Genomic DNA, 18,257 nt, shown 5'->3' with positions numbered 1-18,257 from the left:
AGGATACTTTTCAAATCTATTAGGATCCACTTTACAGATCCAAATGCATATATTAAGATTTATATCATGTAGGTGCTTATTAGCTTCAATTTTAGGATGCACAGTCTCAACACATTTGTGCCACAGCCTTCTTAAAAGCTTTGTGGACAGTGTCTCTTGCCAAGAGAAGACCAAGGTATTCATTCTTAGGTATTGCTTAAATCCACTGATTCAATGTGGTATCTGAATTTAAGTTCAAACATTTCAATTTCTCTCTTTCCTTAGCACACATTAAGAACTTTACAACTGCCATGTCCAAATGACATTTTGACATCATTAAACAAAGATTACATAAGATGAAGGAGACACTATTGTCATTACTATAAGGGCAAGAATCATATCACCTTAACTAAACTTTAGCTCTTATCTAGTGCTTAGCAGAATACTTTATACTGTGCTTGTATACAGATATTTAATGTTTGTTGCTATTGTTAAATATGCTAGGAGAATTTTTTAAAAAGAATTCTGAACTGATCTTTTTAAATGAAAAGTCTTAATTTTAAGCATCAACAGGCATTTATTATCTGTTCAGAAAGTCTGAATTTTCCTAGATTGGGTTTTCTTAAAACATTCAAGTATGGAACACCACAACTAACTTAAAAAAAATTATTCAGCACCTATTTTGAACACAACACTGCTGGGTACTATATTCAATTTTATAACATTTTTGTCTCTAGCTTTATAAACTTGAATTTATATGCTGTCTACATTATGGAAGATAAATTAGTTCTACTGTGTCTTATTTCATTTCACAACTCATAACTAGTATAAGCCACATTTCTGTAATGAAGACATGATAAAATTAAAACTAAAAAGACACACACACACACACAAAAGCTAACATAAGGTAGTCTTACTACCTCCAAACTTAAGAAACTTATCAGCCTCACAATCCAACAAGACTTTATTCTTCTTGAGCAAAAGAAAAAAATTAAGGTTGGGTTTTTTTTCCCCTAATGAGTTCACAATGAAGTTCTCTTGTTACATAAACTATGTCAAACTACATAATCTGTACTTAATTTTTGTAGGAAGTTATACATGACACAAACTGCTATTTTCTATTCACATATTTCAACTAACACATTTTACAGCTATTGGACAGAAGTGATAACTGGGTAATTTGCTTTCAGTTAGATTGGAGGTTGATTAGAAAATTACATTCTAACCGCTTATCCCTAGGGAGTTAAAACATTACTGAAAAGATGATGATCCTCAAGAATAAACAGCCCTGATTTATCAGATCCTGCTTTTTAGCCATATCTTGAGTAGGTAACATTTTTCATTTTAGAACTTTGTACTTCTGGAAATAAAGAGAGAATTCCATTTCAGATGATTCTCATTGGTGCCATATACAGAAATTAGCTATTATTTAATATATCAGGAAAGAGGCAGCCTTACCTCACTTGGAATCTGATTTTCCTAGTCAATCTATAACAACCCAATACATATCCACCAGTGGGAAGCCTACAGCTCATCTTTCCCTCACACAGGACTGGATATTTGCCATCGCCACCTTTTTGCATTTCTAGTAACAAATTTACATCACTTGACTTTTAATACAGAGAGAGTAGCCTGAAATCCCTGATCTGCCTCAGAAGGAGGTGATTTTCTTGTAGGTAAAACATTATATTAGGCTAGACATTTAGAAAACATTTCTCTTATTTATAATGAACATTCAATTTGCCTTTGATAGCAGGACGATCTGTATATTTGCTCTTTCAGGTCTACGCACTCAATATATAAGGTTATTTACTACAAACAAAAAGCTGAAATGCATTTCCAGACCTAATTTCATTATCTTTCCTGAAAAGCAGTTATTTCAATGTTTAAACCCAATTTTTACCCTTTTGTCTACAAAGCTCAAAATACAGTATTTAAAACACTATTTAACATCCATTAATACAAAAGGAATAAGACTTTCACTTGAAATAATTTAATGTTTTGTATCTATTAAGTAAGAGTGCCTTTTATTTAAATAATTAAAACAGAACAATTTCCATTAAAGTCCCCTTACTCAAAAGATTAGGGACTTCCACATTAACAAAAATTCTTTCCTTGTTCACATTTCCTAATGGTTTAATCACAAAAGTAATTGTAATTACAACAACAACAACAACAACAACAAACAATTTTGATTCATCAGGTTAAAAGGACAAGTTTTAACCTAAACATCATTTTCTTACTGAGTTCACTTGATTACTTTAGCTGAACTAGATAATTTTTTCTCCTGTCTTCAATAAAGCCTAGAATTAAAAATACAGAGCATTTTAAAAAGAAACAAACATGATTATGATTGAAGCTTTAACTATTTAAAAAATAAAGCAAACTATGTAATATGACATGGCTACTAGTGAAACAAAAAAGAAATACATTCTTAAGCTTTCCATGAATGTCATATTATGGTCTAAACGGCTATTGACCTCACAGACACCAAATGTAATTTGATTTTACAGGTCAGTCCAAAGTGGATCTTTAGTTAATTTGGAGTTGCTTGAAATATGTGTGTGTGTGTGTGTGTGTGTGTGTGTGTGTGTGTGTGTAGATTTTTTTTGTTTAAAGTTTAGAAATATTGATTCAGAAGCTGAAAACACCTATTTAATTCTTCTACAAAATGATACAGTATTATCTTATTAAATGACTTTGAACAAACTTGTCACTCAATGAGGTTGTTGAAAGGCTCATTCCTTATGACTGAAATTTATTATAACTTATGTTCTAAACATTTCTATATGAAGCCTTCGTAAGTATTTTTTTAATTAGAAGAAAATTTAAGCACCCTGAGGGTAAAATCTGTCTTTAAAACACTACCACTCATTGTTACACATCAATTGATTACGCACCCTGCAGTAATTCTTTGACAACCAATACTCCATGTATAGTCTCCTAACAAGAATAGCTGATTTCCTTAATGATATCATTCACCAATCATACAAGATAACAGTCCAGCACCTTAACCTACTGCAGTGTTGACACCTTTTACTTCTCCACTTTTTAGTATATGGGAAAGCATAAGGCTATGTTTCATAGGTGGATAGGCATGGATAGGTTGTGATATGTATTATCAGTGAAATATCTACTGGAGCACTGCAAAGTTTTACACTAATCAAAAGAACAGAAAAAAATTCCTTAACAGGACATACTACTTCTTCTTTTGCCATCTCAGGTTTATCTGTTTAAAGACTACTTCCTTAGCTCATCTTACTCTCATCCCTATCAAATGCCTAGAACCTTCTTTCTTCAAGCCAGACTACTATGTCTCTTGGCTATTCAATTAATCTTAAAAAGTGAACTTCTGAATTTAAGTGGAGAGTTAACAGTTTCTCCCTTGCACCTTACCTATGTATGGAATACTTCTGCTTCTGAAATTACTTTCCAGTTTTATAAAGTATGCTCTTATTTTTGATCTGTCATTTACAAGGCAATAGCTAAAGTTCATTAGTATATCCATCGAGGACCTGTAAATCAGTAGCCTGTGTTTATGTCCAAAACTCTCTTTTCAACCTAATGGTTAGGTTTTACTTAATGCCCCGCCTTAGAACAAAACAGGTATGTAAAAGTGTGTGGGGAAGAAAACTCAATATAAAGCACAAAATATCACTTTCCTCACTTCAATAAGTATTGTCTTAATGTGCTAATAATAGCTTCTAAGGACAGTATTAAACAGTTAAATTATATAAAAGAGAATAGAAGGATAGTCTCCAAAATAATTTGCTAATTTGCAAATTAATAGATATAAGCTACACGATGGACATTAGCTATAACACAAAATAGTTTGCTGCTTATTTAATTTTTTATTAGATTATCCATATCCCTTCTCCATTATAATACTCTACTTTAAATTATAAACTTAAAGAAGGTAGGAAATATTTCTCTGTAATTTTCTTGGTTGGAAAAAAAAAGGCTGGGGGATGATGAACTACTATTTGTATGACTGAAAAGGTTATACAAAGTTGGAGGGAGTAAAAATTCATTTAAATATTGAAGTATTATTTCATGCTTAGCAACTCGGTGGCCCACTGGTATGAGGTACTCAAATATTGATAATGATGGTGTGCTAAATGCCTGAAATTCTATGACCTAATGTTTGGGGAAGAAGATATTCTAATAAATTCTGATTATATGTCAAATACCACATAGCACAAATATGAATTACCATTTTCCAAGAATTAGAATGTAACAGGTAGCAAAAATCAATGTATAGAGAGAATGAGCTTCAATAATTTAAAAGGACAAACAATCTTGATATACTTACATGTCAACTTTGCAAATGTCTTAGAATGACAGCGGTCTCTTATAATTGTATATTGCTCTATAGTTTACAAAGCACTTTCCTACAAAGGCTTATTTGATCCTCACAACAACTGAGTGAAAGAAACAAAGTAGTTCTGGAATTATTACTATTCCCATTTTATAGATTAGAAAAGTGAATTTCAGATGTTAAGTAACTTTTACAAGGTCATCAATCACCTTATAAATCCAACCCAATCATGAGGCCAAAGCAAAGCTCTATCAAATAGCATGGGCTTGTTTGAGGCAAATGTTACTCACAGGAACTGCAGTCTATTGGTAATATTATTAGAAAAATGAGGTTCTATGAGGAATGCCAACAAGTTCATTTCATCAAAAGAAAAGGAACTATTTCTATTTATTGTTAAAGCAAACATTTTGTGATGCAACAAATTTTAAAATATTCTGTCACGTTTTCTACATCATTATGATTTTAATGGGAAAATTACAGGATCTTAGTTATCAATAAAATATATATAGCAGAAAACAATTGTCTTTTTGAAATGCTCTCTTTGCAAAAAAGCTAAAATTATGTTTTAAAATCCATTTAATTGAATTAGAAACACAAGATGCTGGGAAGATGCATAGCAAAAGAAAAAGTACTAAAGCACATGCTTCTTTTATAAACTGTCAAATTAAAAAAAAACAGAATTTCACAATAAATTACATTACTAATCAAACAGTTGGAAAAAAGAGAGTATTTTCACATTTAGAAGTGAAAGGGTTTTTTTTTTTTTTTTCCCAAATGGAAACAGATATGGAACTAATAAAGAAGAGCAGTGTAACTTAATTGGCAGAAGAAATTGGGAGATTTCAGTTGACAAATACTGTCAAGACTCTTATAAAAGACCTCAAAACAAAAATGAATAAAATCAATTCAAGGAACAGTGAAGCCATGACAGAGATGAATGCAATGAAAATAAGCAGTAAGATAGACTATGAAGGCAGCAGATGCCAAAAGGACGGAAACTTTTGAAATCTGGTGTAACAGCCGGGTATAGCAAAGGAAATTTATATCAGCCAATTATACTTTTTGATGGATGAGCTACAGTCAATGACAAAAAATAAAATTATAGAAAACAAAGCATGTCAAAAACCAGTGTCATGAATAGTCTATTTGTTGTTGGCAGAAATATGTTTCTATATTTAAACACCTACAAGTTGAATAAAAGAATTTGTGGGATTCTGAATCACAATATAATGACTGAGGAACAAACAAAAAATATACTTCCAAAGTTATTTTCAGTATCAATAAAAATGAATGCTAAGATAAAAGAGAGTAACATATAGGCAAAGTAAACTGTAAGTTTATTTGGGCTAATGGAAGAGAAAATGACTGTCCCTATTTCATTAGTGTCTAATATAGAGACCTAGAAAACATTTAAGTAGTCATATTAGGACTCAGTGCTTCCTTGTCATTAGTTCCTGTAATATCAATTAAGTTGGGACTTTCTTACTGTTTTAAAATGGTTAAGTATCTTTGATTGAGCCTTACTAGGTGCTAAGCCCCAGGCCCAAACCCCTATTAGGTGCTAAGCCCATGTGGGTGTGAATTGGTAACTAAGGTGGGGCTCCAGGTGGGGCCAGTGAAGGGAGCTGCTAACACCAGAGCCAATAGAAGGAGCCTAAGTTCTGGTCGTTCAGATGATGTTTGATGACGTCTGAAACTGCATAAAAAGGAAAGACAGAGCTATTTGCTTAAGGCTCTCACTCTTGGTGGCACGCTGATATCGAGACTCCGGGCAGCTGTAGCTAAGAGCCCTCCAGCTTGTAAACCGGATGTTGGAACTTTGTTAAACTCTGGTAACTATGAATTGGGATTTGAATCAGACAAGGTCTGTCTGTGGATGTTTGTTATTTGTTTGTATTTGCTCTGAAGTTCAGGTTGCTGGCTTTTTCCCCTGAACTAAGTGAATGATATTTGTATGCTGGATTAAAGTAACCTTGTTAACCCCTTAATGTTGCTTTCCTTAGTAAAGCAGATCAAAAGAACGTGGGCTTGCAGCATTCTGTGAGCTGGTTGTTGTTGGTTTTACACCCCCACAGCAGCTGCTAGCCAGACTGCTGAAACAGTTCCACAATCAGGCTACCCAAAAACCTCCAACCCTGAGGTCATTCCATATCCTTTTGTTAATTTTACCAAATAACCTTATAAATTGCACTGTCTCCAAGGCTTTACATATCAATATTGTTTGAGGAAAGAAGCTTCACAATTACCTTTTTTACAGTCTTATCTGGTTCAAGAGCAATATCTGGAATGTTGGCATCCACCATAAGTGAAAACAAGTTCAAAATCAGGTTGGAATACCTAAAAGGATCAGGAGGAAGGGAAGGGGGGAATAAAATGGTGAGATCAGTATTATGCATTTCTCTCATACCAACAACTCATGGCATAAAAGTAAAGAGGACAACTTCTTTTCTATGGAAGTCACCATTTTAAGTAAACTAGGGCAACATCAAATGAGAAAATATACATAAAGAACTTTGTAAATCTCAAAGTGTAATATAAATGTTAGACAGCACTATAATGATTATTAAGTTGAAATTATTCAAAGCTGCCTTTACTCCCTGAAAGCCTGGTACAAGACAGATTAATTACATTGCTAATCTCTAGACCTCTAGGAAACTAGTAACTAAACTCCTTGGAAGGAATCTTAGACCAAAACATTTCTACTCCTTTATGAATATAGCGCTTCTGGCTATCCTCGCTATAAAGGATGGAGTATAGCTAGTACACTCTCATAAGGACAATATTTCATTCAAAATGCATACTTATTTGACAGACAGGGTACAGTATCACTTATTCCCATCAAACAGTACCTTCTATAATGCCTAGCTTTTACCCAGCTGAATGTAATACTGATGGCTGAAAGTCTGTGCTTGATAACCGCTTGTTGACTGACAGACTGATGGAGGGGAGAATACCTAGTAAATTTTTATATGAAAAGTAGGGACAGACAAAAGTTGAACTGATGACATCCATATAGTTCAACTATAAGTTTGAGAAATAAGAAACTGAAACTTACCCTAGGAATGCAAGAGGAGGAAGAAGATGGGAGAGAACAGTCTAATTTTTTAAAGCCATATTAGACAATCTGTTTTTACATTAACCATTGGGGAAGAAAAAACATCTTTATGTATGTGCTTCGTATGGGTATTCAATATTAGTAAAGTGCCTTGATCCCCAGATGAAAGTACCTGTGCATTTTAATTTTATTCTTCATTTCACTAAACTAGATAGAGTTGATGATATGGAGGCTTAAGCTTCAGATGTCTATTCTATTGGCATTTTTAACTTGGAAACTCAATGTTTTAATAGTAGATTTGTGATGTACTTCTTCTTAAACAAGGAAGTTTAAGTATTCAAAGTATGGCAGATAGATATTAAATAAAAAAATAGGACTCCATCATAACTTAGTACTATAGGATAAAATCACTGAAGTATATAATAATGATGCTTGGAATATAATAATAATGTAACTTCTAGTGACAAAATTACCATCTAAATTTTAAATTGTCCATCATCATTTTCAAATTTTTATATTACCCATGAAAATAAAGAAGGCTATAATAAGAACTTTTATCTTGATGAAGTCTTTTAGTCTTCATTAAAAGTAAACCTTAGCCAGTTTACCCTGCTCTCAAAGAAAGCATAATTTAGTAAATCAGGTATATCCTAGAGAATTGGAAGCTCATTAGCTGAATTTAAATTTGGCTAATGGTTTCTGTGTGAGGCAGGACAAGTCACTTGGTTACTCCGGATTTCAACTTACTCTTTTAAATCTAAGAATGTCCACAGTAGGTATTAAAAAAAATGTATACTTCAATTATTTCCACTTTTAAAAAAGAGTAATTTCTAGTAGCTGAATGTTAGGACTAAAGGTGTACAAAGACAATCCTTAATTTTTCACAAATGGACTATGGCCATCACCCTTATTATTCTAAGAAGATGGAAGAAGGGAGGTGGGCAGGGACTGGAAGAAAAAAAATGAGAATTATGTCTATCAGAATTTATTCATGTGAACATTAGCTCAAGTGGAACTTTTAACCAGAGGTCTTTTGGGATCCCCTCGATTCTTAGTAACTACCCTTAGCTCTGTTTCTTTATAAATATTTTGTATATGTGTGTGTGTACGTATGTATGTATGTATATGTCTTTATATCACCAGCACATATTGCCTGCCCTATGTCTAATAAATGCTTGTTGAATTGAACTGAGTGGAGTTTGGAAGGAGTGGGTGATTGAAAAATTGTTTGTTATGTGCTTAAATTAACTTAAATACAAATAGTCATAAAGCAAATCTAAATGGTTGTGTTGATCTGCTGTCTATAGTGGCTCATTGTATTTAAAAAGAGAATATATGGAAAGACATTGAAACCATCACATTATCTGGTGTCTAAAATTTCCCTACTTTATATCTAGGGTAAAAACAGTCAAATCACTTACTTTTAAAATTCAATGTATCCCTTTCCCCCTTCCACATCTGTGCCTGTATTTTATGCCACTGTGTATGCATCCCACTCTATCTCCACCTTACTTTTATCTCCTAGAATTGCTCTATGTTGATAATGGCTTCAAAGGTTTCTAATAACCTTTAAATCTGTTTTTCTGGACAGGATGCTGCATGGCTGCTCCATTTAATATGTACTTTCTATTTTGGTTCACTGCCCTTTGACTTAATGCTTTTACATCTGTCAGCATTAACCTGCACTTTCCATTTACTGGTCCAGTCACCAGTGCAATCCCCAGTGAATCTGTTGGTCACACTGTCTTTCATCATTAACTATAGTTGTGTTTTTTTTAAGTTAGTGTATAGTTATTAAATGGATGTTTTTGTATTGAATTTAATCCTTATCTCAGGCATATTTTAAAAAATGAAGAGGACAGGGAAAATACCCTTTCAGACGCTCCACTGAGGAACTCAGTATAACAGGTAATTTATATTTACATGAATAGGAGTTTTTACCATCTTTTTCTTTTTTCCTTCATTTTCTAAACATTTTAGGATGAAATTTACATAAAAGATTTTGCTAATTGAAAAAAAATCATACCTCTAACCTTTGATAGACAAAGCTTGATAGGCACAAGGACACATACATATAGCTTTGTCTATCAAGGAAGAGTAGTAGTACGTATGTGTATACATAGACACACATTTATTACCCTTGCTGCATTTTTTAAAGTTAATTCTCAGTCCATTATGCTCATTTTTAGAAATGCAATATTTTGTTAGGCATGTTGTAGCAATGCTGAAAGGGAAACTAGCTATTTGAAATTTGGTGTGGTCACTTAGTTGATGATGGTGGTTTTCTCAGAAACTGGTTCCTTGAGGAAGTATGTGATATCCACATTTTAAACACAAAAGGAAAAAGCACTGAATTTAGAAAATCTGGTTTCTAGTCCTGGTTCTAATACTAACTAGCTGTTCGACTATGGACAAGGAATTAACCTCTCTAGCCCAAAGTACCTCAAACATATGATCTCACCTTTTTTTTTAATAATAGTTATTTGTGTAGGACATATTGTACTATTGGACAAAGAGCTTTCACCTTTTGAGGGCAGAATTTGGCATGTTTTAGCTATATTCTGCATCCCACCCAGATGTTAGCATATCCCTTCTAACACTAATGTCCAATTAAATTCAAGTGAGTTTGTGTAAAAAAAAAAAGTTGGAATAAAGATCCTTTTAAAAGGCTCCTAATTCTCTTCAAAAATTCTTTCCTACATGAGTCAATGCAGAAATCCACTTATGTATAAATCATTGATTTATAAGCATTTAGCTGATAAAAAGACTTATTCCCAAGAAGTATATAAAAACTTCTTATCTGGCAATAAAATTAATTTATTAAAACTAATTTGGGACACCTTGTATATGTTTAAAATTCCTTTCTTAATAATCATATGTCAGCAATTAGTTTGTTCAATAAACACATTTAATGTAGAGTGAAAGAATAAACATATCTTGTCCAAGTTATACTCTATGTATGAGTGTGTGTGTGTGCGCGCGCATGTACGCGCGCATGTGTTTTCATCTACCTAGCTTTTTTCTTGTATAGGTTAAGAAGCCTATTTCTCTCTAATGACCATGGATCTCACTGAAGAGGCCCTGTATTGTTCTGGGGCTTGATGTAAAGAGCATACTATGTACAAAGAAAATTTGGAGAACTTCATCTTTAAAAGGAATGACTCTTTTATTTGGACTATGTGAAGGGCATTCTCCATGATGCTTGTTAACATCTTTGTTACACATCTTGTTTTATACCTTGCTTGACAGTGATATTCAGAAGATAGCTGAACAAAGTTCTTTGACATTCATATGATTTTTTTACGATTTTAACATATTCACTGTATAGGTGAAGCCCTAAATCTATAATTGCTCTACCATGTCAAATGCTCTTTGTAATAAATAATAAACATATCAGAATCATATTTTCTCTACTTAGTTCAGTCAATTCTTTGAATAAAGATGAGGGCTGCAGTATAAAATCATTTTTGAGAGCTCCCTTTATATGTCTTCATAAAGAATATCCTCGGTGAAAACCACATTAAAAAAATATTTTACAGAGATGAGAGATGAAGGTTTTGGATTGTTAGTTGTGAATGCATTCTTGTTTGGCATTTTTGAATGATTAATACTGTCTTTTTCCCCCCTAAGTTTTTTAAATAATTTCCTCTCTGACACACTGGTATATTCAAAAAACACCAACTCAAAAATCAGAAGATGTGTGTTCTATTCCAGCCTGTAATACCCAGAACCTAAATGACCTTTATCAAGTCATGCAACACCTCTAGGCCTCAATCCAAAAGACAACTCTACAAATATACATCACAAGACAGTCAATATTGAAATCAGAATGATTATATACTTGGCAGCCAAAGGTGAGAAACTCTACCTTAAACTCTATATAGTTAAAACAACACCTGGGGCTGACTGTGCTCAGATCATGAACTTATTGCAAAATTCAGACTTAAATTGAAGAAAGTAGAGAAGACTATCAGACCACATAGGTATGACCTAAATAATAATCCTTATGAATATGAGGTGGAAGTGATGACTAGATTTAAGGAATTAGATCTGGTAGATAAGAGTGCCTGAAGAACTACGGACAGAAGTTCACAATATTGTATAGGAGGCAACAACAAAAAACATTCCAAAGAAAAAGAAGAGCAAGAAAGCAAAATGGCTGCCTGATGAGGCACATAAGGAGAGGACAGGATTCACTGGAAAAGGCCCTGATGTTGTGATGAGATGGATAAATAGTGTCAGGAAAACAATGAATATGAACTTGGAAAGTCTTCAAGCAATACTGAAGGACAGAAGGGCCTGGCATGCTGTGGTCCAAGAATTCATAAAGACTCAGATATGACTAAACAATTGAGAAACAACAAACTATTTTCCTGTTGAATGACTTTAATTCCAGAGATGCTTTACATTTACTTGGCAGTAGAATCTGCCAGTTTGAATTTCCTCATTCTATTGGATATGTCAAACAACAGTGATCAATAAATATTTAATTAGGAATGCTTCTGATCACATTTAAAATGAAAAGAATTTAATAATGATAATCTGAACGATCATCTCACTTACCTCCTTTATAACGACTGGTTTTCGAAAGTGGAATTTACCTATATTATGATCTAAGAAGATTCTACCTTATGTTCTGATTTATCCTAAACTAATAAGCCCGGTGAATTACAATAGTCCAATACCATTTCAAATAAAATAAGCATCATTTCATTTGTTCAAAAAAGATAAAAGGAAATTTTAAAAGCATACAAGTCCAAAGAAGTTAAACGTCCCAATAATTCTGGTCATAGTATCAATTGGACAATGTAAGGTTAGGATTTTTTTTTTAACTGAACAGAGTTTTCTTTCAGTTTCTAGGTGAGGCATTTATGTATTTGCACTTCCAATGAAGGAAGTCCATGAACAACTCCATCAAGTTCCAATACTCCCCTGCAATGTTTTCCATCTAACATATTTGCATACTACAGGTACACATTATTTTTCAAAACCCTGCTATACAAATGTATTATCTCATTTGGGAGGCTGCATGGTGCTAAGTACCAAGAACTGAACTTGGGAGTCACAGGAATTGAATATGAATCCCTGTTTTGCTACTAACTCATTGTTTGACCTGGGCAAGTTACTTATCCATTCAGGGCTCAAGTTTCCTCATCTATAAAATCTGGAATGTTGGACTTGATGAGCAGTAAGACCCCTTACAATTCACAATCTACTATCTTACAATTCTCTTGACAACTTTCTGAATATTGTCAATAAATATTAAGAAAATTTACAAGGAAAAAAGTTACGGTTAGAATAGAACCAATTTATTTTTTCTAGATTTACAAAAGCACATCTGTTAAGCACATTAAAAATGTAAATTGAAAAAGAACAAAGTGGGCTCACTGTTTTATAGTTCTGAATAATTGACAATCAAATAATTCACATATTTATTCTGTACTGAATTATCAGATTAATATTCAACTATATTCTAAACATAATGTCTAAAAGACAGAACTACAATATGACATGATAGATAGTCTAAGATTTTAAAGGGCAAATGTTTCTATCAACATACCTGGAAGGAGTAATGTAAATAATACTGCAATTCTAACATTAAATATAAAAGAAGCAATTTTCTGTAATAAACTCCATACTATCTTAAAGTGTGGACTACTAAGGTTACCTTCATGATTATGTTCAGTAGTTGGAGGTGTTAACTGAGTTCTCAATAACTTTTTTGTTTTCTCACCCTGCTTAATTGCTATCAATCCATAATCAATGACAGCTCCTATGGCACTAGTTTGTTTCTGTTTTCAGTTAGAAAGAGTACCTTTGATGTCTCTCTAGCTATGTTATTGTCTACCTCTTTTCAGAGATCACTACTTTTCAATATAGTTTTCTGCAGTGTTTCATTTATTAAAAAACCCATATATTCATTAAAGAACTTTCATATGTGTTAAGTGCTTCTGCATCAGCAAATCCAAAGAACATCGATCTACTCACTTTCTTAGGAGACCTACAAAGTAACACTAATATACTTAGCCCCTCTAAGAACAAATAAGGCAGTATTTTGCAAAATAAAGAGTTTGTGAAATGTGCCATATGGACAGGGTTATAAAATGAAGATTTATTTATGGAAAACATAAAACATGATTAATAGTAGCATAAGTTTTTATACACCTGTTCCATAGACATGCCTCAAATAATACATACTTTAAAAAACTTTGGCAGAGAGTGCATGATTTTTACCTGTGGTTAATCCTAATGAGAACGCCAAGTCTATCTAATGTGCTACTTTATTGTACTTTTCCCCTGATAATACAAATCTTACTTGTAAGAGGCGAGGCTAAGACCAGATATTCATTTGTATAGTTAACTTGAAAAGAGAGTCAGAGGCAAATGGTCCTGTCATTAGAGTTACATGCCCTTTATTTAAGCAAACATTCTGATTACTTTCTGATGATGTAGTAACAATCAACCCTAAATAACAAACTTGGAGGAAGACATGAGGCACAATGACACTGGGAAAGGAACTGAGGGTTAATGACAAATCAACTACTTCTTTCTAAAAAAGACCAAGGTGTTAAAACAGGAGACAAAACTATGCATCATGATCTCTTTTGGTTCATGCAAGACCTTGACCTCAGAACAATGGCAGAAGAGGCAGAGATGAAGATGATGAGGGCACAACCAGGTTAAAAATAAGTGATTAATATCACTTCAAATAAGGTAAGTGCTTTTTTATTAGATAGCAAAAGAGGAAGCCAATTGAAGTAAGAAAAGGATTCCCCATAGATCTCCCAGTAAATAGTTATGAACAAAGGAATGATTACAGGGAACAGATCTTTTAGCTTGGTTCCCTCTGTCCTTCCCAGTTTTAAAAAAGGATAATGCCTGGAATTTATTTAAAGGGATGCCAGTATGCCGATCTCAGTCTGCAGAAGTCATGCCTGCTTCACTTCTACCTGGGCTTGCTCCTCTTTCTGTGAGGCTTGGCAATCATATCCTCCAGAGTTGGATGCCTTCTTCTTTCATGGAATTTAAAGGTAGAAGGAACCCTGATGACCACCTTGTCTAATCCCTAATTTTACAAACAAGGAAATAGGAATAATGCACTCTTGGTTAGGGATACAGTATATCTACTGAGGAATGGTGAAAATAAAATTTTCATAAAGTCATTTGTAGCTAATCAAAAGGTTTTAAAATGAAAAGGGATAATAAGGAGGGGGGAAAATGTGCCTATATACCAAGCTAGATGCTACAGACTATAACTATAATGTATCATGTTTGGAAAATCATAAAAGACAAAATTTTTAAAAATCCAGAAAAAAATTTCTCAGATTTGTCTAGCCTCATATGGTTAGACACAAATGTGCAAACTAGGAATAATAATCAAGTTGAATTAAAGATCTTAGGGTAAGGAAAAACACTGACATATCAGGTAAGAATAGGAAATGGTAAGGTAGGGATCCATAATTAAAATATAGCTTTGGATTTATCTCCAAAAGAACAGAATAGGTAAAAGCAAAAGCAGAGTAGCACTGTAAACTAAGATATACTTTAATATTACTTATCTCCTTTCTCAGTCATATAATTCCCTGGTAACAGCTATTCTTTTGATTTGACAGCTGATTAAAAAAAACACTTTACAAATATAAGAATTACACTTTAAAACTTTTATTTTCATATGAAACATTCAGACTATAGAAAACTACAAGAAACAAAGTATTTCAAAAAGGAGGGAAAGTCAAGGCAAAATTATGATAATAATAATAGCTAATGTTTTATAGCACTTTAAGGTTTGTTAAGAACTTGTTATCTCATTTTATCCTCATAACAAGTCTGCAATAGGTGCTATTATGACCCCCATTTTGTTTTGAGCTTTGTGTATCTGGAGACGTATGTGTATGTATATATATGTATGTGCATATGCATATGTATGTGTGTATATGTATATTTGGAGATATATACATGTGTATAACTATATACACACACATAAGTATAGCAATAATTCAAAAGCTGATCATTTTACTGATGTGGTCATGCCTCCCATCAGTTCAGACTACCACCAATTCTTTGCATTCAAGTCACCAAATATCAATGCACACGTTGTCTTGGTTTGGAGGATCTTGTCAAAATTTTAATAGGATCTGTCTACCTCTTTATTGTCTGTAACAGATGTTAGTATATAAACCATAATTATCCTTAGGTTAATCTCCTTGCTTATGTTCACCGTGAGCATTGCACAGCAAGATAACCAAGTGCTCCATGAAATGATGTTTTTTATTGCTTTTGGGCATATAACAAAAAATCAACTCTGCCAATTTGTCTATTTGAGGAGAAACTAAGAGACATCGTTGCCTTTCATTGCAACTTCCTTTTGTCTTCTAGATTCAGTTATTGTACAAACAAATGAAAACACTGACGTTCAGTTCTTCCAGTAGTACATAGATTTGATGGTCACTAGATATAGAGCTCTCATTTAGATTACAACAATAATATTTATAAACAATCTAAAACTTGTGATTACTAATATTATTGTCTCGTCTCTAACCACTACTACTTCAACACCACTGAGGAAGAGGAAGAGTCTGGCAAGGGCTGAGGGGCATTTTACATTTTTCTTAAGCATTTTCATGGACGCAGAATTAATGAAGTATCTTATTGGTGTAGTCTTTCTGTTCTTAGCTAGATTTCTTCCTGTACAATAGGTATAGTCTGTTGTTGTGATTTTAACTCAAAGCCCTCCCAACATGGTAGAAGTTGTCAGACTTTCACTTAAGCAAATTCAGAACTGGTTAAATGACTGAAGCCAAACAGTAGGTATAAATAAGTCAATGTCTACCTGTAGGAAGATTCTTAGTTAATTGGCCCTAGGGAGTTATGATCAGCCCTAGCAAAATAACTAACTGGCAGATATGACTGTTGAGCCACTGTCAGTGATCTAAGAGATAATGGAGAGCAAACGTATTAAAAGAATGAAGAAGGGGAGTGATTAACCTAGTTTTCAAAAAAGAAAAAAAAAGGTGTTGTATTATAACACAATCCCTGGCTAAATTCTAGTGTCTTTGTTTGTTTCTTCAGAGTAGGCCTCTCTACCTTGCCCAGGCTGGAAGTACAATGGCCACTCAAGGGTTGGATCCTACTAATGATAGGTATGGAAACCTCGACCAGCTTCATTTCCCACCTGGGCCAGTTTGCCCCTCCGTAGGCAGCCTGGTTGCCCTTTTTCCGGGGCTTACTATATTTGTGTTGGGTTTAGTAAGGATACTGGATCAGGCTTAGCCCAAATGAAGTTCACAGATCCCAAGCTCAAGCAATCCCCCAGGCTGGTTCTGCCCATTAGCAGAAATTGTTGGGATTCACTATCATATCCAGCCTGGAATGATTTACTAAAAACCATGGTTATTAACATTTAGAAAAATTAGTGGCAATTATGGAAAGCAAATATAAGCTAAGATAAGGCTACTATAGAATAACCTCATTTCCTTTTTGCAAAGTGTTATAAAACTGGTAGACAGGGACTACTGTAGATATCCTTTGCCTAGGTTTTGCCAAAGTATTTGAAATAGCCTCATGCTATCTATATAGAAATGCTGGAGAGATGGGGAAAGATAACAGCATAATCAGGAGGATCTGGAAGTGGTTTAATGACAAAACTCAAAAAGACATTAATGATTTAATGACAGCTTTGAAGGAGATCTCTAGTAGAATGCAGCAGGGTCTGTGCTTGGCTCTATGTCGTAGAAGGTTTTTATCAACGATCTTGATAAATGCATACATAACATGCTTATGAAGTCTGAAAACGGTACAAAGCCTGAAGGTATAGCTAACAAAGTGCATGACAAAGTCAGGATCTAAAAAGTAAAACGTAAGCTCCAAGACAAAGACTCTCATTTTTACTTTTGCATCCCCTGTGCTTAGCTCAGTGTCTGGTACACAACAGGTACTTAATGAATATTTACTGAATTTAATTGAAAGAGATTTTAATAAGAAATAGTATATCTGAAAAAGATCTGGGTATTTAGTGGCTTATAAGCAACACATGAGTCAACAATGTCATACAACAGAAGAAAAAACTAGTAAAATCTTGGGCCATATTAAGAGGAATAGTGTCTAGAGCTAGGGAGGTATGACTTGCTCTGTCTCCCGTTTAGACCTTATGTGTGCTCAGCTCTAAGTACTACGTTTTAAGAAGGCCACTGAAAGCATAAGTGCAAGCACAATGGTCAACAGTCTAAAAATTATGACATATAAGAATTGGTTAATGGAACAGGATATGTTTAGTCTGGATAAGAAGGTACAGGGGGTCATGATATGTTTTCAGGTATTTGTGGGGCTCTTACATGCAAGAGGGACTAGATGTCTGGCTCATACACAGGGTGGAGAATTAGGAGGAATTGAAGCCAGAGGACAGAATTAGTGTCAAAGTTATAAAGAAGAAACTTCAACCTTTATGTAAAGAAAAATCTCTTAACAACTAAAACTATTTAAAAATAGAATGGGCTGCCTAGGTTTTTCCTTCAACAGAGCTCTGTAAATGAAGGATGGATGAACACTAGTTAGAGATATTACAGAGGGTGATTCACAGTCAGGAATGTATTAGACTAGATGATACCTAAGGTTTCTTCCAACTTTGAGAATTTGTGAAAGTTGGGCCCAGAGATTTCAAGAAGTGAGTTTTTCAAAGTCTTGCTGGAAATACAAAGTAAAGCCATGTTTGGAATCAGGTGTTTTGACTCCAAATCCAGTGTTCTGCATATTATTATTCAAACACCTTCCAATGAGATAATAAGAAATATTGTCTCCCATGTCATTCTGGAAAAGTAAGGACATATAAAGAAGACAGAAGACTGTGCGTGTAAGACATTGCCTGCACCTCCATATTGAAGGAGATCATCTTACACATCATGTAATATG

General features: G+C 33.7%; 1 protein-coding gene across 1 annotated transcript in view; it reads right to left on the bottom strand.

Annotated features, from left to right (window-relative positions):
• PIK3C3 (phosphatidylinositol 3-kinase catalytic subunit type 3) overlaps positions 1-18,257 on the bottom strand; it is a 187,483-nt gene that overhangs the window by 32,135 nt on the left and 137,091 nt on the right. The window contains exon 23 of the mRNA XM_036767859.1: positions 6,544-6,634. Within this exon, the coding sequence (XP_036623754.1) occupies positions 6,544-6,634 (91 nt within the window). The remainder of the gene's footprint in view (positions 1-6,543; positions 6,635-18,257) is intronic.

The sequence above is a fragment of the Trichosurus vulpecula genome, chromosome 1, assembly GCF_011100635.1.
Source record: "Trichosurus vulpecula isolate mTriVul1 chromosome 1, mTriVul1.pri, whole genome shotgun sequence".
Classification (NCBI taxonomy): Eukaryota; Metazoa; Chordata; class Mammalia; order Diprotodontia; family Phalangeridae; genus Trichosurus; species Trichosurus vulpecula.
Note: the sequence above shows the minus strand (reverse complement) of the source record. Positions and strands in the feature narration are given on the sequence as shown.